This window comes from Lutra lutra, chromosome 9 (genome assembly GCF_902655055.1).
Source record: "Lutra lutra chromosome 9, mLutLut1.2, whole genome shotgun sequence".
Lineage (NCBI taxonomy): Eukaryota > Metazoa > Chordata > Mammalia > Carnivora > Mustelidae > Lutra > Lutra lutra.
The window spans coordinates 130675677-130703362 of record NC_062286.1 but is presented as its reverse complement, the minus strand read 5'-3'; the positions used below and the strand labels follow the sequence as shown (position 1 = coordinate 130703362).

At 48.6% G+C, this 27686-nt stretch overlaps 1 protein-coding gene across 23 annotated transcripts in view; it reads left to right on the top strand.

Moving 5' to 3' along the window:
* Nucleotides 1-27686, top strand: part of ZMYND8 (zinc finger MYND-type containing 8) — a 143970-nt gene that overhangs the window by 91261 nt on the left and 25023 nt on the right. For 18 of the 23 annotated variants that reach the window (XM_047744031.1, XM_047744036.1, XM_047744034.1 and 15 more), the window contains 4 exons: nt 8634-8774; nt 18969-19121; nt 21804-22313; nt 27202-27627. In XM_047744031.1, the coding sequence (XP_047599987.1) occupies nt 8634-8774; nt 18969-19121; nt 21804-22313; nt 27202-27627 (1230 nt within the window). The remainder of the gene's footprint in view (nt 1-8633; nt 8775-18968; nt 19122-21803; nt 22314-27201; nt 27628-27686) is intronic. The other 5 variants (XM_047744028.1, XM_047744050.1, XM_047744049.1 and 2 more) reach the window with 1 other exon arrangement.

Here is a 27686-nt window from a genome sequence, read left to right as displayed (position 1 = left end):
TAATGTTTTTAAGAACCTATACATTGAACCTCACTAGAGTCAGAGAGTTCCAGAATTTACCCCCCTTCATTTACATTTATCTGTATTAGCAAATATATTTTTGCCCTTGTTTTAAAAATCCCTCCCCCCAACAAAGACCACAGTAAAAGTAGTTTTTAATTTTAATTTTTTAAAAGATTTTATTTATTTGACAGAGATAGAGATGGCTAGAGAGGGAACAGACAGATGTGGGGGGAGTGGGAGCAGGGAGCCTGAGGCGGGGTTTGATCTCATGATCCTGGGATCATGACCTGAGCTGAAGACAGACGCTTAACACCTGCGCCTCCCAGGTACCCTAAAAGTAGGTTCTTCCCCCCCCCCCCAAGATTTTATTTATTTATTTGATAGAGGGAAAGAGAGAGAGCACAAGTAGGCAGAGTGGTAGGCAGAGGGAGAGGGAGAAGTAGGCTCTCCGCTGGGAAGGGAGCCCGATGGGGGGCTCTATCCCAGGACCTCGGGATCACGGCCTGAGCTGAGGGCAGCCACTTAACCAACTGAGCCACCCAGGTGCCCCTAAAAGTAGTTTTATTTTATTTTATTTTTTTTTTTAAAGATTTTATTTATTTATTTGTCAGAGAGAGAGAGGGAGAGAGAGCGAGCACAGGCAGACAGAATGGCAGGCAGAGGCAGAGGGAGAAGCAGGCTCCCTGCCGAGCAAGGAGCCCGATGTGGGACTTGATCCCAGGACGCCGGGATCATGACCCAAGCCGAAGGCAGCTGCTCAACCAACTGAGCCACCCAGGCGCCCCTAAAAGTAGTTTTAAAAGCACGAAATAACCCATAATCTAAAGGCCTTTAGCTAATTTTTTTTTTTTTTGGAGGATGATGGTGATACTACATGGTTAAAATTAAGATAAAATAAAACCCAACAGGATTAAAGCAGTATCAAAAGATGTGAAAGAGGGTGCCTGGGTGGCTCAGTTGGTTAGGCAACTGCCTTCGGCTCAGGTCTTGATCCTGGAGTTCCGGGATCATGTCCCACATCGGGCTCCCGCTAGGCAGGGAGTCTGCTTCTCCCTCTGACCTCTCCCCTCTCATGCTCTCTTTCTTTCTCAAATAAATAAATAAAATCTTAAAAAACAAACAAACAAAACCAGATGTAAAAGAAAAGGTCAGGGAAGCCTGGTTGGCTCAGGCTGTTAAGCATCTGCCTTCAGCTCAGGTCATGATCCCAGGATCCTGGGATCGAGTCCCGCATCAGGCTCCCTGTTTGGCGGGGAGCCTGCTTCTTCCAGTGCCTACTCTGCCTGCTGCTCCTCCTGCTTGTGCTCTGTCTGACAAATGAATAAATAAAATCTTTAAAACAAAAAGAAAAGGAAAGAAAAGGTTATGTTTCATTTATCCCCCCAGCCCAACTCCAGTTTTTCTCCTAAATATATAACTATTAACAGTCTGTGGAACGTACTTCTACCAAAAATAAGTATGTATTCATTCATTTGAAGATGTGCGTGTCCTTCGATAAACATTTACACATATTGCGGGTGTTTCTGTACACACTTGATTTTTACCTTTCTCTCTCTTTTTTTCCTACACATATTTCTGTGGGGACTAGGCCTTGTCAGATCACGTAGGTCCGCATCATTCTTTTGAGGGTTGTATGGTATTTTTACCTGCTTAGCTAGTCTCCTGTTAATAGACAGGAGAGTTAATAGACAGACTTAAACACCATCTCCCGTTTCTCTGCTGTCAGAAGTACTGTTGTGGGGCGCCTGGGTGGCTCAATTGGTTAAATGACCGCCTTCAGCTCAGGTCATGATCCTGGAGTCCCAGGATCGAGTCCCACATAAGGCTCCCTGCTCGGCAGGGAGTCTGCTTCTCCTGCTGACTTTTCTTCGCAATCTCTGTCTCTCTCTCTTTCAAATAAATAAATAAAATCTTTAAAAAAAAAGAAAAAGAAATACTGTTGCAATGAACCTTCATGTGTATTGTCTCCCTGGCACTTGACACGCACATTTGGGGGATGAGCTCCTGGCATTGGGACCTTGCTGTCTGTGTGTCTTGTACAGTCTAATTTTGGGTAATATCAGCATCACCCAGTTGCTGTCCTAAAAGGTTTTATGATGCTTTTTTTTTTCTTAATTTATTTTTTATTATGTTACGTTAGTCACCATAGAGTAGATCATTAATTTTTGAGGTAGTGTTCCATGATTCATTGTTACCTTATAATACCCAGTACTCCATGCAGTACGTGCCCTCCTTAATACTCACCACCGGGCTCACCTGTCGTCCCCTGCCCCCCCACTCCCCCTGAAAACCCTCAGTTTGTTTCTTGGGAGTCCACAGTCTCTCATGGTTCCTTTCCCCATCTGATAGGCTTTACAACTCCTGTAAGAGTTCTTTTTCCTCACCTACCCTCAACACTAGGTGTTTTTAAAATTTTTATTTTTTTATAGATTTTATTTAGTTTAGAGAGAGAGAGGGAGAAAACACACAAAAGGTGGGGAAGGGCAGAGGGACAAGGAGAGAGAATCCCAAGTAGAGTCCTTGCTTAGCGCAGAGCCTGGCTTGAGATTATGACCTGAGTGGAAATCAAGAGTTGGACGTTAAACTAAGTTAGCCAGGCACCCCGAGGTGTTATTTTTTCTTGAAACAAGTTAACCTTGAGCCTGTGAGGGATGCCTTGGTGACTCCGACAGTTAAGTGTCTGCCTTTGGCTCAGGTCCTGATCCCAGGGTCCTGGAATTGAGTTCCTTATTGGGCTCCTTGCTCAAGTGGGGAGCCTGCTTCTCTCTCCCCCTGTTTGTGCACACGATCTCTCTGTTTCTGACCAATAAATAAATAAAATCTTTAAAAACAAACAAACAAACAAAAAACCTTGTTTAAAAACACAAAAAAACAACCTCCTCCCTGCCATTGACTCCCAGATCTATTTTAAAAAAAAGATGCATGTTAAAAAGATGTGGGATGGGTGGGCCTGGGTGGCTCAGTGGGTTAAGTTCTGCCCTCGGCTCAGGTCATGATCTCAGGGTTCTGGGATCGAGCCCCGCATTTATATCTCCTCTTTGGATTGTTTATCAGTTATTCTCTTAGCACACCTTGTTTTTAATAGCAGGTAATATTGAGATTATTTAAACTGATGTCTTTTTATGAAGATTTCCCTTTGGTTGCCAGTATCATTTTTTTATTGCTTGACATGTTGGTGATCAGGAGAGGAGCCAGGGAGAGAGCTGTCTTCCATTAACTCATGTATCTGTTCATTCTGTCAATGTCTCGGATACTAGGTGGCATCCTAGGTGCCAGACAGGGCCCCTGTTCTCCTGGAGCTGAGGTTCTCGTGGCCAAGGGGAAATGGTAAACAAGAGGCACCTTGACCTCAACCCTTGGATGGGGCTGCTTGGATAGGCCCCTGAGAGTGGTGTTTGAGGGTTACCCGCCAGTGTGACAAGGGTCAAGGTGATGGCAGGGGCCTTTCCTTGGGAATCCTGAGTATATATAAAGGTTTGAATTGAGAGCAGGTTTGAATTTGGAGGAACAGTACAAAGGTCTGTGTGGCTGAAGGTTCCAGAATGAGGAAAGGAAAGGTCAGATGTGTGGTTGGATATTACCTTAGGGGGATAGCATGCCTCTAGGGTGGTTTTTATTTATTTATTTATTTATTTATTTATTTTTTAAAAGATTTTATTTATTTATTTGACAGAGATCACAAGTAGACGGAGAGGAAGGCAGAGAGAGAGAGGGAAGCAGGCTTCCTGCTGAGCAGAGAGCCCGATGTGGGACTCGATCCCAGGACTCTGGGATCATGACCTGAGCCGAAGGCAGCGGCTTAACCCACTGAGCCACCCAGGCGCCCCTATTTATTTATTTTTAAAAGAGGTTTTAAGTAACCTAATAACCCAGCGTGGGGCTCAAATTCACAGCCCCACGATCAAGAGTTGGCATGCTCAGTTCTACCTGAGCCAGCCAGGTGCCCCGTGCCTCTGGGTGGTTCTAGTTGGAGGAGTGATATGGCCGGCCGCTCTGTGGACAGCTGCTGGAGAGAGGAGCTGTGGCAGGAGGCAGGGGGACCCACGGGAAACTCTTACAGGTCTTGGTGGGAAATGATGGACAGAGGCAGTATTTACCAGCCAGTTCTTTCATTATGATCCCGTAAGGAACCATTTCAGACATGTTTTCCTATCCATCCTCCTGTGACTTTCTTCCTAAACAGAGGTGAAATTCACATGACCTAAAATTAACCATTTTAAAGTGTACGACTCATTGGCGTTCAGTGCATTCACAGTATTGTGCAACTGCCACTATTCTCTAGTTCCAAAACATGTATGTCACTCCCAGATAAAATGCTGTTAATGAAGCTGGCACTGCCCCCCCACTCCCTGGTAGCTTGCCCTTGGAGACCATCAGTCTGCATTCTCTTCATACGGATTTGCCATATGAACTTCAGTTAAGTTCTGGGTACTTCAGTTAAGGGAAATCGTACAAAATGTGGCCTTTGTGTCTGGCTCCTTTCACTGAGTGTGTGTTTCCAGGGTCCTCCCCATTGCAACATGCATCCGAACCTCATTTCTTTCTTTTTTTTTTTTTTTTTAAAGATTTTATATATTTATTTGACAGAGATCACAAGTAGGCAGAGAGGCAGGCAGAGAGAGAGGGGAAGCAGGCTCCCCGCCGAGCAGAGAGCCCAATGCGGGACTCGATTCCATGACCCTGAGATTACGACCTGAGCCGAAGGCAGAGGCTTAACCCGCTGAGACACCCAGGCTTCCCGCAAACCTCATTTCTTTTCATGGCTCAGTAACGGGCCACTGTGCACACCCCGCTTAGTCAGTACGTCGGTGAGCATTCAGTTGTTTCCACCTTTGAACTGTTGTGAATACTGCTGCTATAGCATTTGTACCCCGGGAGTTGAATACTCCTTTTCGGTCTGGGGGTGTGTACCTAGAGAGGACCATCAGGAAATTTGAAAATACTGCAGGTCTGTTTATGTACTGCATGTGTCTGTTTCATAAATAAAAAGTACGTTTTTTCACTCCCCTCCCCCGACCAAGAGCCACTTTCTGCCATTTGAGGGCCATATTGTCCCATTGAGAATGTGTGCACGAGGCTGAGAGCAGTGGGCAGGGAGACCGGAGGGGAGCTGGGGATTGTATTTTGGAAGTGGTCTTCAGAGGCTTTGGTGAGGAGTGGAGGAAGTCGAGGCAGGAGAGCAAGGGAGGAATTGCGGCAGTGTAGATGTGTTTGGCCTTGATCATCTAGGTGAGTGGTCGTAGCATTAATCAATATGGGGAGGTTGAGGCAGGTACACGGTGTTTCACAGATTGGGAAGGAGGGGTGTGTGGTTCTCAGGTGTGGGCAGGAACCATCGCTTTCCATGAGGAGAGTTCTGCAGTGTGGGACCCTGTGATGCTAGGTGACCCCAGTGCTGTCCCTTTCCCAATTACATGAGTCATTTTTCTCCCAGATGTCTGTGAGGGGGGCCGTGACCTTTGCTGGCTGGGGGGAGAGTGAACCAGACCTGCCTTGTCTAACTGCTGGGTTGAAATTGGAAAAAAAAAATTAGGACATATTTCTTAAAAAACCTTCAATATTTAAGTTTTATTAACAGAGGAAACTTTATGTTTCTGTGAAATTAAAGACTTGTTCCAGTTATGTTTTAACTACCGGATTACAAAAATCTAGCTTTGTCTCTGTGCTTGCTGAATTCTCCTGCAGGACCACAAGTGGAGCAGGGCTCTGCTCGACCACCTGCTGGCTTCTCCCTCCTTCCTCACCACCACCCCCAACCAGGATTTGATTTGACTTTTTTTTTTTTTTAAAGATTTTATTTATTTGACAGAGAGAGAGATCACAAGTAGACAGACAGAGAGAGAGAGGGAAGCAGGCTCCCTGCTGAGCAGAGAGCCCGATGCGGGACTCGATCCCAAGACCCTGAGATCATGACCTGAGCCGAAGGCAGTGGCTTAACCCACTGAGCCACCCAGGCGCCCCTGATTTGACTTTTTAAAAGTAATCTCTATATACCCAATATAGATACAGTCTCAAACTCCAAGATCAAGAGTCAGATGCTCCTCCGACTGAGCCAGCCAGGCATCCTGTCTTTCTTTGATTTTATTTATTTATTTGTCAGAGAGAGAGAGAGCACAGGCAGACAGAGTGGCAGGCAGAGGCAGAGGGAGAAGCAGGCTTCCCGCCAAGCTAGGAGCCCGATGTGGGACTCGATCCCAGGACACTGGGATCATGACCTGAACCGAAGGCAGCTGCCCAACCAACAGCCACCAAGGCGTCCCGCATCCTGCCTTTCTTAACTCTTTTCATGGGAGCTGTTATTATTAAGCTGGGAACTGTGGCCTCACAGGGTTGATTTCTGTGTGGGACAGCCCGTGGGCGTGTGGTTTTGCTACGGCTCACCCTTTCTGGTTAGGCGCTCTCGTCAGGGTGCCTTGAAGTTGCGCCCAGGGCTTTGGTTGGTAGAAGACCCTCCCGCTCCCCATGTTGGCTAGTTTGTGCGGGAGAATGCAGTGTTTGAGGCCCTGATCTCATTCACTTATATTCTACCTGCTTCCTTTCCAAAAGAGATTTACAGTAACTGCAGTAACTGCAAATCTCTTTTGGAAAGGAAGCAGGTAGAATATAAGTGAATGAGTAATAAAGAAAACTATAGATTTTGTGGCTCACATGCTCACGCCTTTCGAAATGCCTTTACCTTTGATGATTCTCGTTTCTGGTTTTGTTTTTTTGGTGTGCCAAGTGCTTAAGTTCTACTTGTTGTTTGGGTACCAGTGACTGGTAACAGGGCTAGTAACAGCGAGTGCCGCTCTCATTGGACAGAACTTGTCCGTCCTTACCGCATTTGTCCATCCTTACAGCAAAACGAACTTAATTTAGTATTCAAAAAAATTTAATTCTCGAAATTTCAAGTGTTGATTGAGCCTTTGCTGAGGACTACCTGCCCTTCTCATTTGCAAGATGAGGGGAAGGGTTACTGGAGACAAGCCCATTTCACCTCTTGGTGGATTTATCACTCAGCACTACTGACCTTTGGGACCAAAGTGAATTATTTGTTTTGGGGGACTGTGCTTTATAGGGTGCTGAGCAGCGTCTCTGGTCACCACCTTTTCGATGCCGGTGGCACCCTCCCCTCCCCCAGTGGTGACGGCCAAAAATGTCTGCAGACATTACCAGGTGCGTCCTGTATGGCAACAGCACCCGTGGCCAAAAACTACTTGTTCAGATGATTAAAACCAAAGCCCTTGAGGTTTATGGGAAAATAGAAAATACTACTACACAGAGAGCAAATAATAATAATATAGTACTTAGCCGATGCCCGGCACTGGGTAGGTGATGAATTTATTTGATCCTTACAACTCAGTGAGGTAGGGACTTTGACCTATCCTCTTGTATTATATATCAGTGTGCCTCTTTGAGCCTAGGAGGAAAGGAGATTGACAGATGTTAGTTAACTTGCCCAAGGACACCCTGCAGGTCAGCTGCAGGGTTGGACTTAAAGCCCAGTGTCTGGCTCTCGATGCATGCTTGTGGCCACCTCTGTCTGTATCTGGTCTTTCCTTCCCTATTACATTAATGGTCGTGTTGACAAGGCCTGGCGTTAGAGCTGCGTGGGTACATGAGTTTCACCCGTTGGATCCTCATTCTCAGTACCCGCCCATTTGGCAGGTGAGCAAACCGAGGCAAACGTTCAGCAGAGTGTCTGAGCTCTTTTGAAATCCTTAGGATGTCCTGATTTGTGACCCCTTTGCCATCAACAGCTTCTCCTAAGGACCAGACCACTGCAAAATCCGTGGTTCTTGTGCATGTGAGGAAGGCTGGCCATTTGGTAGTCTGGCGTGAATTTAGGAACAGGACAGTAGCAGAAACGACGGACTCTTTAGGCCAAGGTGCATGATCTCCCAGGATCTCCAGGAGGCGCGGCCCATCTGAACACTGAACACATTTTGTCACATGGTTTGGGTTCTGTCTTATGCCCAGCTCAGTGGGTGTGGCCCAGGGGGTCCGTATGTAGGTAGTTACAAGGTATTTTTAAAAGACTCGGGCTTAGGTAGGATTCTCTTTCCTCCTGTAAAAGTTTGGAGCATAGTAAGGAAGGAGGTAATTGCCCAGCTCACTCTGTCTGGTGCCGGCTTTGGCTTCATTCAGCATCACAGAACCTTTGACGTGGGAAGTCGGAGATCTCCCAAGGGGTCGACTTGGCCTCTGGCAGGTGCAGTCACTGTGCGAGCCAGCTTGTGCATCTCCCCCAAACGGACAGCGTGCCGTTTGTAAGCCTGGCTCCGGTCTCTGCCACTGGACCTGTGCTGGGGGCTGGTGTAATCCATGTTTATTTTGAGATTTACACCCGTGAACGGGCCAAACCAATTTCAGTGGCAGCTTAGCTGATTTGTCTTAGAGTTTTGTGTTGAACAGAATGACCGGGAAAGGGGAGGCCTTCTTCCGTCGCAGCTCTAACGGTTTCACATTGGGTTAAAGCTTGTGACACTTGACATGAATGGCCAGTCCTTCCTGCTGCACCTCGTCTGTGGTGCTCGGGTAGGGGCTTGTTGAAATCAAATATGATTTCTCTCCTCTCCCCCTGTGCACACAAGTTTGATTTGTTTGTTTATTTGTAAATCCGTTTTGTAACAATGAACATCCTTTTCCAGCTTCACCAGCCTCTGCGAAGACGGGACAAGCAGGGAGTTTATCTGGCAGCCCGAAAACTTTCTCCCCTCAAGCATCAACACCCATCACCACGAAAACGGACAAAACCTCCAGTACTGGAAGCATCCTGAATCTTAACTTGGGTCAGTGGAAATTTTTGGAAATCTCTCTCTGCAACAGTTTTGAATAGTCTTGCAAGCTGTGATGTCCTCTTTTGCGTGTGGTTCTTGAACTCTGAACTCCTCTCTCTTTGCAAAATACATAAAAGGTATACACTGGCCAAAGATGTAGAGAGATTGGTTAGAGGAGCAAGTAAGGGATTTCCTGGGGCTTGCTGACATGCAGTGTCGTTTCATCTCGAAGTACCTTAGGCTAGTGTTCACAGCCATTTCATGTTCTTGACCACAGTAACCTGGTTCTTAGCTATGTGTCTGTATGTTTTTGGAAAGATGTATTTATTTGAGAGGGAGAGATTGCGTGCACAGGAGCGCAGGGAGGGTCAGAGGGCAGAGAGAGAATCTCCAGCAGACTCCGCATAGAGCGTGGAGGCTGTCGAGAGGCTGGATCTTAAGATCATGACCTGAGATCATGACCTGAGCTGAAATCAAGAGTCTAACGCTTAACCGACTAGGTCACTCGGGTTCCTATGTGTGTATGTATATGCTTAATGGTTTTTTTTTTTAAACGATTTTATTTATTTGACAGAGATCACAAGGAGGCAGAGAGAGAAGGAAGCAGGCTCCCTGCTGAGCAGAGAGCCCAATGCGGGTCTCGATCCCAGGACCCTGAGACCATGACCCGAGCTGAAGGCAGAGGCTTAACCCTCTGAGCCACCAGGCGCCCTTTAAATGTTTTATGCACACACACAACGATGTATATAAAGTTTTATGAATAGTATTTCCTTTTTTCTATGTGCAGTGTATTCTGATACATTTTTTAAAATTCTCTTCTAATTTATTTATTTAAAAGATTTTATTTATTTGACAGACAGAGATCACAAGTAGGCAGAGAGGCAGGCAGAGAGAGAGAGCGAGGGAAGCAGGTTCCCTGCTGAGCAGAGAGTCCGATGTGGGACTCGATCCCAGGACCCTGAGATCATGACCTGAGCCGAAGGCAGCGGCTTAACCCACTGAGCCACCCAGGCGCCCCTAATTCTCTTCTAATTTTTAAAAAAATGCTGGTCTTTAACCCTGACTTAGTAGGTTGTCGTCCCCCCCCCCATTGGAGTTCATTTGTTTGTTTGTTTTTTCTTTTTTTAAGATTTTATTTATTTATTTGACAGGGAGGCAGTCAGAAGCAGGCTCCCCACTGAGCAGCGAGCCTGATGCGGGGCTCTATCCCAAGACACTGAGATCATGACCTGAGCTGAAGGCAGAGGCTTTAACTCACTGAGCCACCCAGGCGCCCCCGGTTTCTTTTTTTTTAAATCACTACCTCAGGCGAAAGTTTTCAGAGAAATTATCATTGGAAATGCTAAATATCCATTTGTGAAGTTATTTTATTGATTCATTCCATCATGATCGTTGATTTTTTTTTTTTTTTTTTTTTTTTTATTTGACAGAGAGAGATCACAAGTAGACGGAGAGGCAGGCAGAGAGAGAGAGAGAGGGAAGCAGGCTCCCCGCTGAGCAGAGAGCCCGATGCGGGCCTCGATCCCAGGACCCTGAGATCATGACCTGAGCCGAAGGCAGCGGCTTAACCCCCTGAGCCACCCAGGCGCCCATGATCGTTGATTTTTATTGAGAATTACATGCTATGTGCTGTTTCAGGGACAGGGCAGGGAGTGGTGAGTGAGGGCCCAGCGAGCTGGGTTCTAGAATGTGAGACAGAGATAAGGTAAATAACCAGGACAGTTCCCCTTGTGAGAGAAGGTGGAGTGTGCTAATGTGGTAAGGAGAGTGAGAGGCAGGTTGGGTGTGGTTTGGAAGAGGCAGTGGTTCGGGAAGGTGTCTGCAAGGTGGTATGTATGTATGTATTTTGTTAAAGATGTTGTTTATTTATTTGACAGACAGCTAGAGAAGGAAGATAGGGGGAGTGGGAGAGGGAGAAGCCGGCTCCCATCTCACAGGCTCCCCGCTGAGCTGACTTGAGGTGGTATTTATTTATTTATTTATTTATTTATTTATTTTTAAAGATTTTATTTATTTATTTGACAGAGATCACAAGTAGACAGAGAGGCAGGCAGAGAGAGAGAGGGAAGCAGGCTCCCTGCTGAGCAGAGAGCCCGATGTGGGACTCGATCCCAGGACCCTGAGATCATGACCTGAGCTGAAGGCAGTGGCTTAACCCACTGAGCCACCCAGGCGCCCTTGAGGTGGTATTTAAACCTAGATTGGCATGGCAAGAAAAACCGGCCATCCCTGTATCGGGAGGACAGCCTTGAAGGAGTAACTAGAGATTTACAAGCCTTAGGATAAGAGATGCTGATGGGGAGGCCCAGATGGTTGTCCCAGTGGGTGAGTGGGGGAAAGGTGAGGAGCTGAGGTCTCTCAGCCCTGTGGACCCTGTGGACCCTGTGGACCCTGGTGCAGACCCTGGCGAGGGGCTGTTGGAACAGCGGAGGGATGTGAGCTCACGGAGCGTTTTCGAAGGACCATGCTGGGTGCAGTGTTGAGGATAGCCTATGCAGCTGTCTTCCCCGGGGCCGTTCCCTCACTCCCCTTCTAGGGGACACTTGGCAAAGTCTGGAGACATTTTTGGTTGTCATAGCCGGGAAGGGAGACTCAGAACCCAGGGTTTTAGGAAGAGAGGGAGGGCAGCCTCCTGTGTGCAGTGGTGCTCACATGTGAATTCACAGCCTCTGGAGGCCAGTAATCTCCCGGTTGATCTTGTCCTGCAGTGCCCAGTGCCCTTCCAGATGGAGAGACGGGGGTCTGGGGGGGAGGCTGCAGGTGCCCAGGATCGTGGAGCCAGCAGGCGGCCGGACTGGAGGAAGCTCGCGTGTCCATGGAGCCCAGAGTCTGGTCCGCCCTGGCTTCCCTGTTAGTGCAGCCCGGATGTGGCCCGGCAGGCAGAATGGTAACTTTTGGGGCTCCAGCTCAGATGGGCTGGTGCAAATTGCTCACTTGCACAAAAGCGGACCCATTTGCGCCCCTGGGGAACATTCGTTGATCTCAGCAGTGTGGTTTGCTTTCTCACACTCTCCCTCCACCTCCACACCCTGAAAAGGAGCAGTGTGCAGAGGCCTATCCGTTTGGCCTATCCATGGTGGCCGTGAAGAATTTCTTTTCATTGTGTGTGCGGGTGGGTGGGCCTGGTGGGACCCGAGGCGCTCCTGTGCAGATGCACCCCCCCCCCCCGCCCCCAGCTCCTTCTGTTCTAGGACACTTGTCTTGTTTGTTAGTGGGAACGAAAGCATTGGGAATGCGGGTGTTTTATGGGCCAGCATTTTAGTTACCTAATGGGAAGAGGATCATAGAGGGACCGGTGGAAAGTGTCGTGGCTGAGTAGAAGGATCAGACAGTGGAGGGAAGTTCTAAATAATCCTCAAGAGCTTGCCCAGGTCGGGGCCGATGCTTTGTATGGGGCTACTTTTCTTTTTTCTTTTTTTTTTTTTTCTTTTTAAGTAGGCTCCACACTCAGCATGGAGCCCAGTGTAGGGCTTGAACTCATGACCCTGAGATCAAGACCTGAACTGAGATCAAGAGTCGGACACTTAACCCACTGAGCCATCCCAGCATCCCATGGGGCTTTTTTTTTTTCATGTCTGGTATCTGTATAACTACTTTGAGCAGATAGAAATGAGACTGTGCTGGGGATGCTGACAACATTATTATATCTAACAAAACGGTATTTCATTAAAAAAAAAAAAAAAAAAGACTGGAAAAGACCCAAATTAGAATGCTGGAAATCCTGAATGATTTTTTATTTTAGGCGGGGTCAGGGGGGCATGGGGTTGGGGTCAGGGAGGTCTTGACCGATGACACTGGTTATGCATACCTGTAGTGAGGTGTTAAAGCTCCTACAACTGTATTTCCCCCTGGATTTTACTCTCTGTAAATTAAAACGATTGAAAAAACTACAGTAGTCTCCAAGGTAGATAACAGTCCCATTTTAGTGCAGTAGAAACTGAGGCACAGAGAAGCAAAGTTCGCTGCTCTGCTAGGATCCTGTGGTTCGCCATCATGTTTGGCCTGTGGATTCAGGCCTGTCTGCCTTGTACGCTCAGCCACGATACGTGAGCTGCCACGCTTCAAGACAGGGCTGTGTTCAGAACCTGGTGGGCCCTGGACATGGCTTCTCTTGCCTTTGGCTACGTTGGCCTAGCTGTGGGGCGGGCCGGGGGCGGGGCGGGGGTAGGGTGAGGATTTCGAATGGGCACTCCTGCGGAGGACGGATTGCCTTTTTGAAAGATGCAGCTCCCACAAGTTGAACCTGTGTTGTCAGACGCTGAGTTTTCAAGAAAACACAGAAAGGCAGATTTTTATATGAACTCTTCCTCGTTTTTAAAAATCGGTATTCAGGGATGCCTGGGTGGCTCAGTTGGTTGGACGACTGCCTTCGGCTCAGGTCATGATCCCGGAGTCCCGGGATCGAGTCCCACATCGGGCTCCCAGCTCCATGGGGAGTCTGCTTCTCCCTCTGACCTTCTCCTCGCTCATGCTCTCTCTCACTGTCTCTCTCTCAAATAAATAAATAAAATCTTAAAAAAAAAAAATCGGTATTCAATTGCATTAAAAATGAGAACTCTTGTTTAGTCAAAACAGGTAAGTCCAACCCAGAATACTGAAGCCCAGCCCATGGGTCATCATCAGCTGTGCACTTGATTTCTTAGACTTAATTTTGGCATGACAAAGGGGAGAGCTTCTGCAGAGGCCGTTGTCGCGTGCTTGCTGAGACACCGGGCCCTCATTGGCTGTCTCAGGCCTCCTGGCGCCTCTGAAACACGGAGCAGAAGGCTGGTGGATGGTTACAGTGCCTTTCTGTGACTGTATGGAAAATAAGTCATCAGTAAGAACAAGAGGAGGAGGCCTGATTCTTTTCGTCTTCCAGACTCCTATTTGTGTCTCCGGGAATCTTGTCTCCTCTTTATCACTCGGTGTTTGCTTTGGGCTGAACAAACACAGCAGTTGAGTGATCCTGTTGGTGACACACATGTGTCTGGTGATCAGTGAGAGATGCTGACAGCAACGGGAAGTTGTCAGACCCGGCGTGCTGCTGCTTGCTTATTCCCTCGGCTGTCACTGATGGGAGGTCGCCTTTCTTTCTCTGGATAAAGTATACCTTGAAGTCAGGCATCCCTTGAGAGCATGTGTTCGAGACCCAGGCTTTCCACAGATTGTCTTGATCCTCCTTCCCCCACTCCCCCAGTGGGTGATGTGAGGACAACTCGGCTTGGCGTTGATTGATAAGAGATATTTACCAGGGTCTCTGGGCTGGATGGTACTGTTCCCTTGAAGGATCCACCATTTTGTAGCTCCTGGAAGTCCATCCGTTATAGTCACCCAGCAGCTTTGGAACAAAGGAAATCTGTTTCTTTCTTTCTTTCTTTTTCTTTTTTTTTTTTTTTTTGTCGTCTTGATGGAGTGGGGAGGTGGAGGGTGCAGAGGGAAAGGGAGAGGGAGAATCCCAAGCAGCCCAGAGCCCAGACCCTGAGATCATGACCTGAGCCCAGATGAAGAGTAAACACTTAACTCAACTGAGCCACCCAGGCACCCTAAGAAATCTGTTTTTTTTTTTTTCAGTTGGAAAAGATGTGCTTATATATTTTTTCTTTTTCTTTATATTTTTCTTTTTTTAAAGATTTTATTTATTTATTTGACAGAGAGAAATCACAAGTAGGCAGAGAGGCAGGCAGAGAGAGAGAGGAGGAAGCAGGCTTCCCGCTGAGCAGAAAGCCCGATGCGGGGCTCGAACCCAGGACACTGGGATCATGACCTGAGCCGAAGGCAGCGGCTTAACCCACTGAGCCACCCAGGCGCCCCTCTTTATATTTTTCTTATAAAGAGTTTATTTTTTATAAGTCATGGAGGCATATGGTAAGAGAAATTTAAGAGAACAGAAGATCTTTAATGAAAAGCCAGTTTGTTTGTAACCGGATCACGTGTCTGTGCCCCACCCCACAAAGGACCACGGTTACCTCTTCTCAGTCCTCTTCAAGAGTTCTTCTATATGTACACCAGGAGTTTTCAACCTGGGTGATTTTTGTCTGCTAGGGGGACGTTTGGCAATCTGTGGAGGTGTTATTTTTCAGTAATCTCCACACCCAACGTCGGGTGTAGAGATCAAGAGTAAGCAGCACGGGAGCCGTCTGGAGGCGGCCCTAGAGACATTTTTATGGTCACAACTGGGATATGGGTGCTGCTGGCATCTGGTGGGTGAGGCCAGGGAAGCGTTGACCAGCCTACAGTGCGCAGGAGGCCCCCCCCGCCAGCCCCCCACTTCCCTACCCGCCCCCACAAAGACTTATCCAGCCCCAAATACCAATAGTGCCAACATTGAGAAATCCCAAGAACACACATTCAGATCTGTGTTCCATTTCCTTCTTTCCTCCCCTACACCAGCGCTCATGTGCCCCTCCAGTTGTCACCTTTGTTCTCATTAAACAGGTTGGCTTCTCTAGAACAGCACATAAAGATCCGATAGGGTCTTCATGTAAGCAGCGGTATTTGTTCCCCTTCAAGGTGAAGTGTTGACTTATTTATTGGCTCTAGGCTGTTTTGCTGTTGAAAATAGCTGCAGTGAAGAGCCTTTTACCCCATGTGGGAGCATAGCGATAGGATGAGTTCCTAGAAGTAGAATCTCCGGTCAGAGGCCGTGTGCGGTTGACGTTTTGAGAGATAATGCCAAATTGCCCTTGAAGGGATGCTTCTTTTGATACATACTCCCTCCAGAAATGTAAGATCATGTCTCTTTCTCTAGCGTTGGTATTTTTTTCACCCTGGTTTCCATTTATAGCCCAAGCTGTCTTCGTATCAGCTGAAAAGTTCAAAATGTTGGCAGCAAAGGTGGATTCTGAAGATACTCCTGATACAGAAGGGCAGGGGCGGAAGAAGTCCCGATAAGCCACTATTTGCTAAACAAGAAAGAGAGGCTCTTCTTTTCTCCCTGTGGAGGCGAGGGAAAATCAAAACGCAGCTGAAAATTCGAGAAAGTTAATTAGATTTGGCTAAACTCCTGATGGTCTGCTCCCAGGGACCTGATCCCAGGCCCTTCCTGGCTTTTGACGGGTTCTTGTTAGGATAAACATTACTGTGGCTTATTGACCAGAGAAACCTTCACTATAAAAGGAGGTGCTTTACCTTCTTTTCATTCCTCCTGATGATGAGTATTTCCGAGGGCAGCCTTTTTAGGCTAAAGTTAAAAGATTGCGTTTACTGTTCGACATATGGTTACCCACACACAGGAGTGTTCTGGCGAGGTGTAGGTCTCTTAATGAGCCCTAGGTTTAGAAGGTTAACACAGAGATACAAAGGTTAAGGCAAATCAGGAGGAGTTTCCTTTTTTTTTTTTTTTTTTTAAAGATTTTATTTATTTATTTGACAGAGAGAGATCACAAGTAGACGGAGAGGCAGGCAGAGAGAGAGAGGGAAGCAGGCTTCTTGCTGAGCAGAGAGCCCGATGCGGGACTCGATCCCAGGACCCTGAGATCATGACCTGAGCCAAAGGCAGCGGCTTAACCCACTGAGCCACCCAGGCGCCCTCCTTTTTTTTTTTTTTTTTTAAAAGATTTATTTATTTATTTATTGGAGAGAGAGCTCGATCTCCTAACCCTGAGATCATGACCTGAGCCTTTACTGACTGAGCCGTCCAGGCACCCCAGGAGGCCTTTTTTTTTTTTTTAACTCACATAGAAGATTGGACTAATACAGGGCTTCTCCGCCTTAGCTGCCAGTTAGTATCATCTGGGTTACTTTTTAAAAAAAAAAATCTAATTGTTATTATTATTTTTAAGTGGGCTCCCTGCCCAATGTGAGGCTTGAACTCATGACCCTGAGATCAAGAGTCACGGACTGAAGGGCTCAGCCAAATGAACCAGCCTGGCCTCGGGTCTGGAGAGGGCCAGTGTCCAGACCTTCCCTCCAGGCCAGTTAATTCACATTCTCTGGGAGGGTGGGACCAAGGCTTTTTTTCTTTTTAGAGCTCTGTAGGTGGTTTCATTGTGCAGATGAGATTGCAATTAACATCGCAAGAGGGGATGGCAGATTTTATTACAGCCTTTGGACCAAATCTGGCCTCCAGCTGTTTTTGTAAATAAAGTTTTATTAGAACAGGGTGTCCTCAGTTTGTTTACACATCGTGTAGGGCCACTTTGGCAGAAGAGCCTGCATGGCCCGCAGAGCCTAGGTCACTTTGGCGTTTTATAGAAAAACTTGGCTGACTCCTGGTAGCGTAGATGGTGTTTTTCGGTAACTGGCTTGCGGAACATTATTGAGGACACCGAGGGAATGTGGTTTCGTGAGATTTTTTTCTTTGACAACTTTATACTTGAAAGGCTGCCTGTTCCCTTAGGAATCCTGCCCACTTTCTCATTTCTGAAAGCGGAAGTTAGGAGACAGCCTTCCCCCCTTTCCTGTCCCATCCACAGCTCAACTGTTGGAACCCTAAGTCCTGCCAGTACTGCTCTTGAATCGGGGGTTTCTTTTTTCTCTTCCTCCTCCTCTTCACCCCCCCACTTGCTGTTTTATTACTGTTTGGCTCGTGCCTTGTCTTTTTCAGATGCTTCTAAGGTTAATTTGCATGAAGGTTCTTCCCCTGTGCCTTCACCCCATCCTCTCTGTGAGCATGTCCAGTCCTGCACACACGTGCACACGGATGCCCACGCACATGTACACACTCACCCCACACACATGTACACACTCACTCACAGCTGGATATGGAGCCCTGTCTCGAAGGACAAGGGTGGTATCTGCTTGCTGTGAGCAACTCACACCCAGAATCTCCCTGAGGGCTCCCCCGCCTCCCAGTATGTTTTTGGAAAAGGGCCCCTCCTAATCCTACCTTGGTCAGGACCTCTTTATGGTGATAAAATCAACTTAGAGCCGTTTGTTGCTCTGCTCAGCTGTCAGTGAGCTGGCTGGGGCCTTGGGGATCTGCCTCTCTCCGGTCGCTTTAAAGGAACAAATCTCCGGGTGTGCAGGGTGAGAGACGGCCCCATTCCTGGGTGAAGGGGAAGGTGCATGGGTCATGATGGAAAATGGAAACGAGCAGAGAAGGAAGGTTTTGAGCAGCCCGGGTGGTCCAGCTTTCAGACCATACCCTGGCCTGCCGGAGCAAGGTGGCGTTTGCGGAGGGGAGAGCAGGGAGATGGCAGACGTCCAAGAGTGAGCTCCCAGGTGGTGGCAGCAGGCTCAAAGGTGGCTTCTCATCTCTGTCCTTGATGGATGCCACACGCATTCCAGTTTTTTTCTGGGATTGGCCAGGGCAGGGCGTGTGCACCACATTCTCTGCTTGAGGTCGATGGGAGAGGGAGGGGGCACACCAGAGGGTGGCAGGCAGGGAGGTCTGTGAGGTCTCATTGCTTTCTTGGCCTGTGCAGACACCTTCATTTTGTCCCTTTGTTCTGTTTTAGGGGGTTTTGGAGGAGGTGGGGGAGGAATTCAAGCAATGCTAGCTCACAGACCCATGGAATCTGTTCCACTTGGTCATATAGGAGTCCGTGGCAGAAGTGGGGAGGGTGGCTGGACCCCTGGCCCTGAGTCCTCCGTCAGAGGCCTTTGCCTGGGACTAAGGCCAGGAGCTCTCACTGTATCTGAGTGAGAAGACACAGGTTGAATATCCAGGGCTAATCTGTTCATCTGGCGAAAAGCAGGAGGTCTGCCCATCCGACACATGCCCTCCTTTTCTGACTTGAGCTCCCATCTAGATCAGCTAGGAACGAAAAGCGAAGTCTCCGCAGTAAAGGAGGAACCCGGCCTCCAGTTCCATGTGCGCTCCGGGGCGGGCGTGGTGGGGGAGGTGCTCCACATCCCTTGGGTACAAGCCCTCTCTGATCTGGGCCTGGAGTTGGAAGTACACTCTGGCCAGACTTGGTGTGACTTTATCTGTTCATACTGAGATTGAGTATATTACTGTCACCTTTGGCTTCGGAGCTCCCCGGTGACGCGGCGTTCCGCAGACAACCATCTGGCTGGGATTGTGCATTTTAAATATTGAAAGCCACCCAGGCGACTGTTCGGTAGACTGGGTAAACCTGCCAAATGTGTTCTCGGGCTCTTCTCTCCAAGTCAGCCCATCGTCGAGCAGATGATGTTGCTGGGACAGACAGTGAGAAGGTTGGAGGTTTCTCTCCCTGCCGTGTTCTAGAGCGCGTGTTTATGAGAAGGAAGCTCCCCGATGAGCGTTGCCTAGTCCTCCGCCCAGCGCCTGCTTGACGGGGCTGTGACCGTGTCTTTCAGATCGGAGCAAGGCCGAGATGGACCTGAAGGAGCTGAGCGAGTCAGTCCAGCAGCAGACAGCGCCTGTTCCCCTCATCTCGCCCAAGCGGCAGATCCGGAGCAGGTTCCAGCTCAATCTTGACAAGACCATAGAGAGTTGCAAAGCACAATTAGGTACGTCCTTCGGTTTGCTCGCACAGGTGCTGTTGGTCTCCACCGTCCCTGTTGACTCTCTGTATGGGGTCACTGCCCGGACGAAGCTGAAGTTGGATCCCGGCTACTGCTGGTAGCTGCTTGACCTTGGCCTTGTTTGTGCAACGGAAGAACAGCCTCTCACGGCACAGTGTTTCAGATTTGCCAGTTAGCGGTCCGGAAGGGTTCTGCCAATTCCACCCAGCATCTGCTCTGGTTGTGGCCGCCTGCAGACTCGAGGGGCAGATGGTAGGGGAGTTTGCAAGGGGAGTGATTCTCCTGAGTTTGCCCCGTGCTCCCCTTTCAGCATACGTCAGGGTCCTAGTGTCAGGATCCAGAGTGTCCCCCACACATGTCCAACACAAACTCTTCTGCTGCGGACTGAGCCTTTCCCCCCAGGCATTCGTGTCCTGCTTCTGTGCCTCTTGCCTCCCTCCCTCTTCCCCGTGCTGCCTGCCTTCATGCTGCCTCCCGACATGCTTTCCCTAAGGCTGACCTCAGGCATCGCCTCATCCGGGAAGTCTCCTCTGATTGCCCTCCCCTCCCCGTCTGCTGCCTCCTGTGGCACTTTATTGCTTGGAAGCATCAGCGTATCTTTGTGTTTTGGGGGGGTGGGGGTCCCTCTAGACTGGAAGCCAGATTAGAAGCTCCTAGAGGGGAGGGAGCCTGCCTTACAAGCATTTATGTTCTCCACAGTACTTGTGTATGTAATAGATGGCTCTGGAATGTCTGTTGATTTAGTAAACAAAGCCAGGAGAGTATTTGCAGAGAAGTAGCCGTGGCTGGCCTCAGGAGAGACAGCCCACCATGGTGAGGTTTGCAGTGTCTGGGTGCTGTGGACCTTGGGATGAGTAAGCCAGAAGTCAGGGGCCCTCCAGAAAGGCCAGAGGAGGACATTTCTTGTTGGAGTTTCTGTTCGATTAGGACATTGAATAGCGTGGTTGAAATTTTGCAGGCTGTTTAAATACTCACCTTGGGTCCTTCCATGTAGCTGGTCTAACTCCTCAATTTATGATTAACGTTAATAAGAATTTTAATATTTCTGTTCACCGTTTCCTGCGTACCTTGCACTGTACTATGCACAGTGCATAGCTTGTCCTTGAAGGTTGAAACCATTATCAGTCCCATTTTGCAGATGAAGAAACTGAGGCTCAGAGAGCTAGGTCAGTAGTTTAGGTCACACAGTGAATACAAGAGCAGGATTTGAATTCATGTCCTTTGGGCTCTGGTATCCAAGCTTTTCTTATCACATATGTGGTCACACTTGTCTTGGTGTCTGACTGTTAACTACAGTAGTATAAGCCTTAGGGTCCCAGATGTTATACGAGTTCTGAGTTTTGATATTTTGGCTTCTCCTGGTTTGGATCAAGGAGATCCGGTGGAGGCATGTAATTCCATAATGATTCTACTAGGCTGCTCATGGCATTTATCTGTTTGCGGTTTCCTTTCAGTGTGTCTGGGTCAGGAGAGTGACCACCTCCCCCCACCCCCCGCCCCACTCCCTCCACCCCCGTCATGGTGGCCATTGCTCTAGAATGAAGACTGCGCAAATTGGGTTTTTCTTATTTTAGACTTTTAGGGTGTAGTATTGTATACCTGTTGCCAGATGACAGTCATTACTGGGAGCAGGACACAGAATTGGGTTAAATGGAATACACTTTTTCCTGTGTGTATGTGTGTGAGTAAGTGAGGTACACCTCCCACGTTGTCATTTTGTCTAGCGTTGGATAGAGATGTGCAAGTGCGTGACTTTGCTCTGGACTCCCCTGTCAGTGAAAGAACAGGGCAGACAAGATGGTGACCTGATGCGGCGTCAGCACAGGGAGCAGGAGGGAGGGCTGGGCTCTTGGGTCAGCCGGAGGTGGTGTGTCCCTGAGGGAAGCTGCCAGGGGCTTCATGGCTCTAGCCAGCCACTGCCTTGCAGGCCTGTGACCCAGAGGGGCCAGATCCTCTGCTCTTTGCATACAAGCCTGCTGTCTTGATTTCTGCGTGAAATTTCCTTTCTTGTGAATTGGGAGGTACGTTCGTTCTAAGTGAAAAGCAAACAACAATATACCTGCTGGTCCAGTTTCTTGCTTCCTACATAACATGGGTGCTGGCCCGATGTGGCTTGGGCTTTGAGTTGGCAGGCCTTTGCTTTAAGGCTCTGGCTTATTTCTTGGAGTCCTGGAAGCAAAGGGAAAAGGACTTGAATGCTTTGGGAATTTGTGGGAAGAGTGCTAGTGGTCTGTCAGGAGCCCAGGGTTCTGGCCTTGCCTCTGTCTTGGTTCTAGAATAAGGGATTTCTCTGGGCCTCTATTTTCTGATCTATAAAATGGATCCATTTTAACAGCTCATCTCTGTTGTTCCCTTCCATTCCTCCCATCCTCTACATCTCAGTGAGTTATCAGGGATGCAGAGATGTAGCTCCGGATAAACTTAAAGTTTACATTGTCTGGTCCATTGTCATCTCTGAGTGTCAGTAACTGAAACTCTTTGCAAACCCGAGTTCCATTTGTCTGCTGCAGCTCACCGGTAAGCCCACCAGGCCAGTGTGATGAGATTTGAAATGTGTTTTTTTTTTTTTTTTTTATTCCAGCATTTGGCGTGGAAAATGTTTGCGTTTTAGGTCCTGCTCTTTATTTTGTGACTACGCCACATGCTGGGTTTTCTCTTTGAATTTAGGCATAAATGAAATCTCGGAAGATGTTTACACGGCCGTAGAGCACAGCGATTCGGAAGATTCCGAGAAGTCTGATAGTAGCGATAGTGAGTATATCAGTGACGATGAGCAGAAGTCCAAGAATGAGCCAGAAGACGCAGAAGACAAAGAGGGTAGCCAGGTGGACAAAGAGCCATTGGCTGTCAAAAAAAAGCCCAAATTGGCCAGCCCGGTGGAGACTAAGGAAGAGCTGAAAAGCACATCACCGGCCAGCGAGAAAGCGGATCCGGGCTCAGTGAAGGAAAAGGCAAGCCCCCCGCCTGAGAAGGACTTTTCAGAGAAAGCGAAAGCCTCCCCTCATTCCACAAAGGATAAACTGAAGGGGAAGGATGAGACCGATTCCCCAACGGTACATTTGGGCCTGGACTCCGATTCAGAAAGTGAACTTGTCATAGATTTAGGAGAAGACCATTCTGGGCGGGAGGGTCGTAAAAATAAGAAGGAACCCAAAGAAACATCTCCCAAGCAGGATGGTAAGTGATCGCACCAGTTTACGGTTTCTTGGTTTGGTTTAGAGTGCCACCTTGAATTTGTATTTCCAGAAGTTATGTGACCCTCCGACGTCGGAAAGGGAGATACTAGAGTGGAGCTTTGGTTGGGTCAAGATCACCTGGCTAAGTCACTGATCAGGCCCAGGGCTGACACCGGCTCCCCTACAGGGCCTGCCGGCCTTGCATCTGCTTAGTACCCAATGCGGTTGATTTTGAGCCCAGAAAAGTGAAAAACAGTAGGTGTTTCTAACATCAAGGTCATTTTTAGCCAAAGCACCTGCTTTCCCAATAGGCTTACTCATTTCCCTAAAGTGTTTGTCCACATTTAGACATGTGACAAGGTTGAAATTGCTAGAAGAGTTCGGTTCAAAGATCTTGAGGAGTCCACTCCCTTTCTTCCCTTCGTGCTGCCCAGGCACCTTCCCAGGGCATTTTCTTACTGGAATTAGGAGATCATTTGGGGAGGTGGTACTAGAAAGCTGAGTGCTTCTTGGGGCCATAGATTTGGGGAAGGTGTTGGGTGGTGGGCACCTGAAATGGTGTTCCACGGCATGTGTGTTTCGCTGACCCAAGTCCAGGATTTCTCAGCACTGATGCTGTTGACATTTTGTGCAGAGTAATACTTCATGTCTGTGCATTGGAGGATGTTTAATAGCATTCTGGGCCTCTACCCACCAGATGCCAGGAGCATCTGCTCAGTTACGGCAATGAGAGACGTCTTGACATTGCCATTGGTTCCCTGGGAGGCGAGTGTCTCTTCTAGCTGAGAACGACTGCTTGATCCCAGTGGTGCTTCCATTGGTGCTGTTGTAGGCTGAATCAGCAGTAACTGCCCGCAAGCCTGCGTGGCCCAGGCATGTTGGCAGACCCTCCAGGAGGAACATGTGAATGGTGGGAAAGGTGTTCTTCCCTGGGTCAAAGCAGTCAGCACATTTTCCAGTTGGTTTGGCACATGGGTATGAGGTGATTCCAATGCTCGAGAAAGATGAAATTGAAGAATTAATTAAGGGCCCAGGAAAAAGATTGCCTAAGGACAAGCTGGTGGTCATAGGCACAAAACTATGTACTCTGTGAACACCTGAAGGGTTAGGCTTAGTTTTGGACCATGCCCAACTTTTGACAGCAGACTTCTCAACCAAACTCTTGAGTAAGATGTGATTCTATGCCCCCTGGGGGTTTCTGAGCCTGGCTGCTTATAGCGAGTTGGGGATGGCCTTGAGAATCTATCTTCTGTGTTCTTGTCCTCCTGGTTTGCTGTGGAATCTCCGTTGTTAAGGTGCGAGAATTCACAAGAGGATGGAATGTCTCTGAATGGGGCAGTGGAGGGAAAAAGAGAAGCACTTGAGTGGGGCAGGAGTCAAGAACAGCACACCATTCCTGGGTAACCTTAGATTTCCGGCTGGCCTCTGAAAAATCAGATGAAGTGTTGTGGATTGCGGTTTGAGGCGAATGTGGCAGAAAACAATAGGGGGGTAGCATTTGTTCCATGTGGTTTGTGGGAATATTTGGATACAGAGATGGCATAGTGCTCCTATGAATGAAACAGTTCCACTGTTCCTTATTTTCTAGAATGTACCTTTGGATGGTTTGGTTTTATGACTCTTCCCCTTCCAGAAAGACTCTGTAACAGATTGACAAGAATATTTAACCACAAAACAAAATGTAAATAAAGTCTGTAAAAGATGAAAGTAGAATAGGAGGCGGTCTGGGAACGTTTTATGCACAGAAATACGTTCCAGCCTTCAGAGTTAGCACAGTTGGGCTTTTCATTTTGGCTGTGAGCTTCCTAGCAGTCAAAGCAACAAGGGAAATACAGTCCCTTAAAGGATCTCCTCTTTTTCAAAAATAATAATAATAATAATCCCAGTTGATTAAATGAAACACAGCTGTTCCTTACACTGATGTCTGGAGGAATTATGTCTGGGAGACCCCATGTGTGTGGTGTATGTAATTAAGCTGAAGGTGATTCTAAAACATAATCCAGGTAGGGCATTGTCCCAGGGGTTGGGACAAAGACCTACCAATCTTTAATCTGGAGTCCCTTGATGGTATTTTGATCTTTAAGAATCAGCTTTGGTTTTTTTGTTTTTTTTTTTTTTAAGATTTTATTTATTTATTTGACAGAGAGAGAGCGAGAGAGAGATCACAAGTAGGCAGAGAGGCAGGCAGAGAGAGGGGCGAAGCAGACTCACTGCTGAGTAGAGAGACCAATGGGGGGCTTGATCCCAGGACCCTGAGATCGCGACCCGAGCCAGAGGCAGAGGCTTAACCCTCTGAGCCACCCAGGCGCCCTGAAGAATCAGCTTTGTATCAGACTCTGCAGTAGAGCATTTTTTTCAACGTTGTGTTTTCACTTACGAGTTTATGAAGTGAAGGGCATTCTGGAGTGTGCTATGGTAACCTTGAGTTCACCTTCAGCTGGGAATGAAGCTTACGTACAGAATTTGGAGCCTTAGGTAACGAAACTGCTTTCTAGCTGGTGAACTCAGGATAGAGGCAAAGAGAGAGCTTCCGTAGAGACCTTGCTATTGTTGTGTTTACCTTACAACATCAGTACTTTCCATTCTTTTCTTAGAAAGCCTGTGACCAAACTGTACAATAAACAGGTTGATAAGTAGGGTCAGTTTCTGGAATGTTAGAGCTTAAGAGATTCCGTCTTTTCTGGGCTATATAGGTGGTACGAGTATACACTCCAAATTTCTAGGAGAAATGGATTTTCCTATGGCCTTTTTTCCCTTCTGTAAACTGCTAGAATCTTCTAGAAATCAAAATATTTTAGTGTCTAAGTAGTAACCCCAAAGGGTGCCTTAAGCCTAAAATCTTTTCGGGTTGCACATTCCAGGTTTTTATTTGGAACAGAGGGCCAGCCGTTGTCACTGCAGAGCAGCAGCCGTCTTTGAAGCCAGCTGTGTGCTTCTGCAAATAAGTAGAAAGAGGAGGACCTATTGTCTGAGGAGAGGGGCTAGGCTTGCTCCTCAACAGTAACGGGATATTTTTTGGTCATCTGGGAGGAAAGGGAGGCAGGGAGAGTGCATGAGCAGGTTGCAAACCACGGGGGGGATCACCCTGGTGCACCGTTCCTAGGAAACCTGGGTTCAGAGCCCCCTCCCCACCTTCAAGGTGCAGGGGCAGCATCCAGTATCAGGTGTGTCCTGTCACCCTGGGGAAGGATCCTCTCTCCATGGGGAGCCCCGCTTCCGGCTCCACCTGCACCCTTGCCCATGAACTGGAGGGGACTCAGGAGCAGAAGGTCAGAGGAGGGTCAGGCAGATGTGATGACCTTGGAGAAAGCCCCCCCCACTCGAGTGGAGGAGTCAGGAAATTCAGCTTGTTTTTTTTTTTTTTTTTTAAAGGAAAAAAAGTCCTTGACTTCCTAAAACCCAGCTTACTGAAAATCCTCCTTAGGATGATCAAGGTCAGGTCTTTTCCAGGTTACATAAATCTAAAAGAACAGACATATCCTCCTTCCGTTGTCTCTGATGGGGGTGCTGACCTTGTACCCGTGCTTTGGGTGTGATCCCCGGGCATCCTCTCCGGGAGGGGCGTCAAACCCGCCCCACTGGTGGCTGGGACCTCTGTAGTGATGACTGACTTAGGGTCCCCTTCCCCCCCTTTACAGATGAGCGCCATGGGGCCACCCCTTCTGGGCTGCTCAGTGCTTCTGGCTCTAACCCGCCTTCCGCCCACTCCTCCCTGCCTACTCTCACTGACTGAAATGCTGCCTATTCCTAAACACGTCTTGGCTGATGCTGTCACCCGCCCCAAATTCTCACTTTTCTGCCTGTTGAAATCCTGCCCCGCCCCCGCCACACCCCCCGTCCCCCGCCCTTCCTAGAAGACAGACTCCGGAAGGCAGCTTTTTCCAAACTTGTCATTCACATTCACAAGTTTGGCCCATCCCAAGTCCTGCTTGTATAATTCTTTGTATTTTTACTTAAAGCAACTTACGCTTTGCAGAATCATTTTAGGTGTAGGTCTGACTACTGCATGAGAGGTAAACCAGTACTGCCCGCTAGAAGGTGGCAGCGGGAATATGGTCAGAGTAAAAGCAAGGTGGGCACTGACCACGATAAGCTCTAAGTAACATGTAGTATTGTCGAATCACGATACTGTCCACCTGCAGCAAGGAGAACACTGTACGTGAACTCTGCTGGAATTAAAAACAAAAACAAAAACAAAAAAACAACAGCAACAACAAAAGCAAGTCTCCTGACTTGGCAATCCCCTTGTGTTGGGAAGGTTCTGGGTATGGGTTGGAATTCCCTTTAGTGTCAGGTGATCAAGGCCATTAGCAGCACACTGGGACTTAGTCCCGGAGGGAGTGAGAGGTCAAGGAAGACTTTCTTTGTGGGTGACTTCATGGTGTTCAGTGCTTTGGCCCTTGGGAAGCCACCTGGTTCTCGGGGCTACATGCTTTATAGGTTCCTAGCCACGGGGGATTCTCTTTATCTCTGGATTGACTTCGGCTGGGTCTTTCCGAAAGTGCTTAACCTGGTTTTCATTATAAAACAAACCGTGGGCAGTGATTCTGTTCATCACTCATTGGTGGGCTGCTTGAGGGCAGGGGCTGGGTCCAGTTCACCCCGTTTCTCCCAGAGGCCCCGATAGCAGTCTCAGATGTGGGCAGGTGCTCACGAGAGGAGGCCGACACTCTGAGACAGGTGTGCAGAGGCGGCCTCTGTGCGCGAGGTGAGATGTGCTCCTGCACTGGGGTGGGGCGGAGGGGGTGGCGGCCGTACTGAGTTTGTTCAGCATTCGTGGCTGGCCTCGCTCTCTCTGACCCAGAACGTGCTGGCATTGGGAGACGCCGCGGGCCACGCCGAGTCCAGTCTCCACTTTTCGTTTACTTGTCTTCATGCGTCGGCTTTAGTCGTAGGTAAAGCTCCACCATCCACTACAGCGGGCAGCCAGTCCCCACCCGAAACTCCACTCCTCACCCGCTCCTCCTCCCAAACTCCCACGGCTGGTGTCACAGTCACCACCAGCACCACGTCCACCGTCACAGCCCCGGCCACCACTGCCACCGCCGCTGCCGCCGCTGCCACCACCGCCGCCGCCACGGCCGCCGCCGCCGCCGCCGCCACGGGGAGCCCAGTGAAAAAGCAGAGGCCGCTTTTACCGAAGGAGACTGCCCCGGCCGTGCAGCGGGTCGCGTGGAACTCGTCAAGTAAGTTTCAAACGTCTTCCCAAAAGTGGCACATGCAGAAGATGCAACGCCAGCAGCAGACCCAGCAGCAGACCCAGCAGCCTCAGTCTTCCCAGGGGACGAGATATCAGACCAGACAGGCTGTGAAAGGTACCACGCCCCCTTCTGTTCAACGTGGCGCCCGCTCCCTCCTCGCCACATGGACAGGA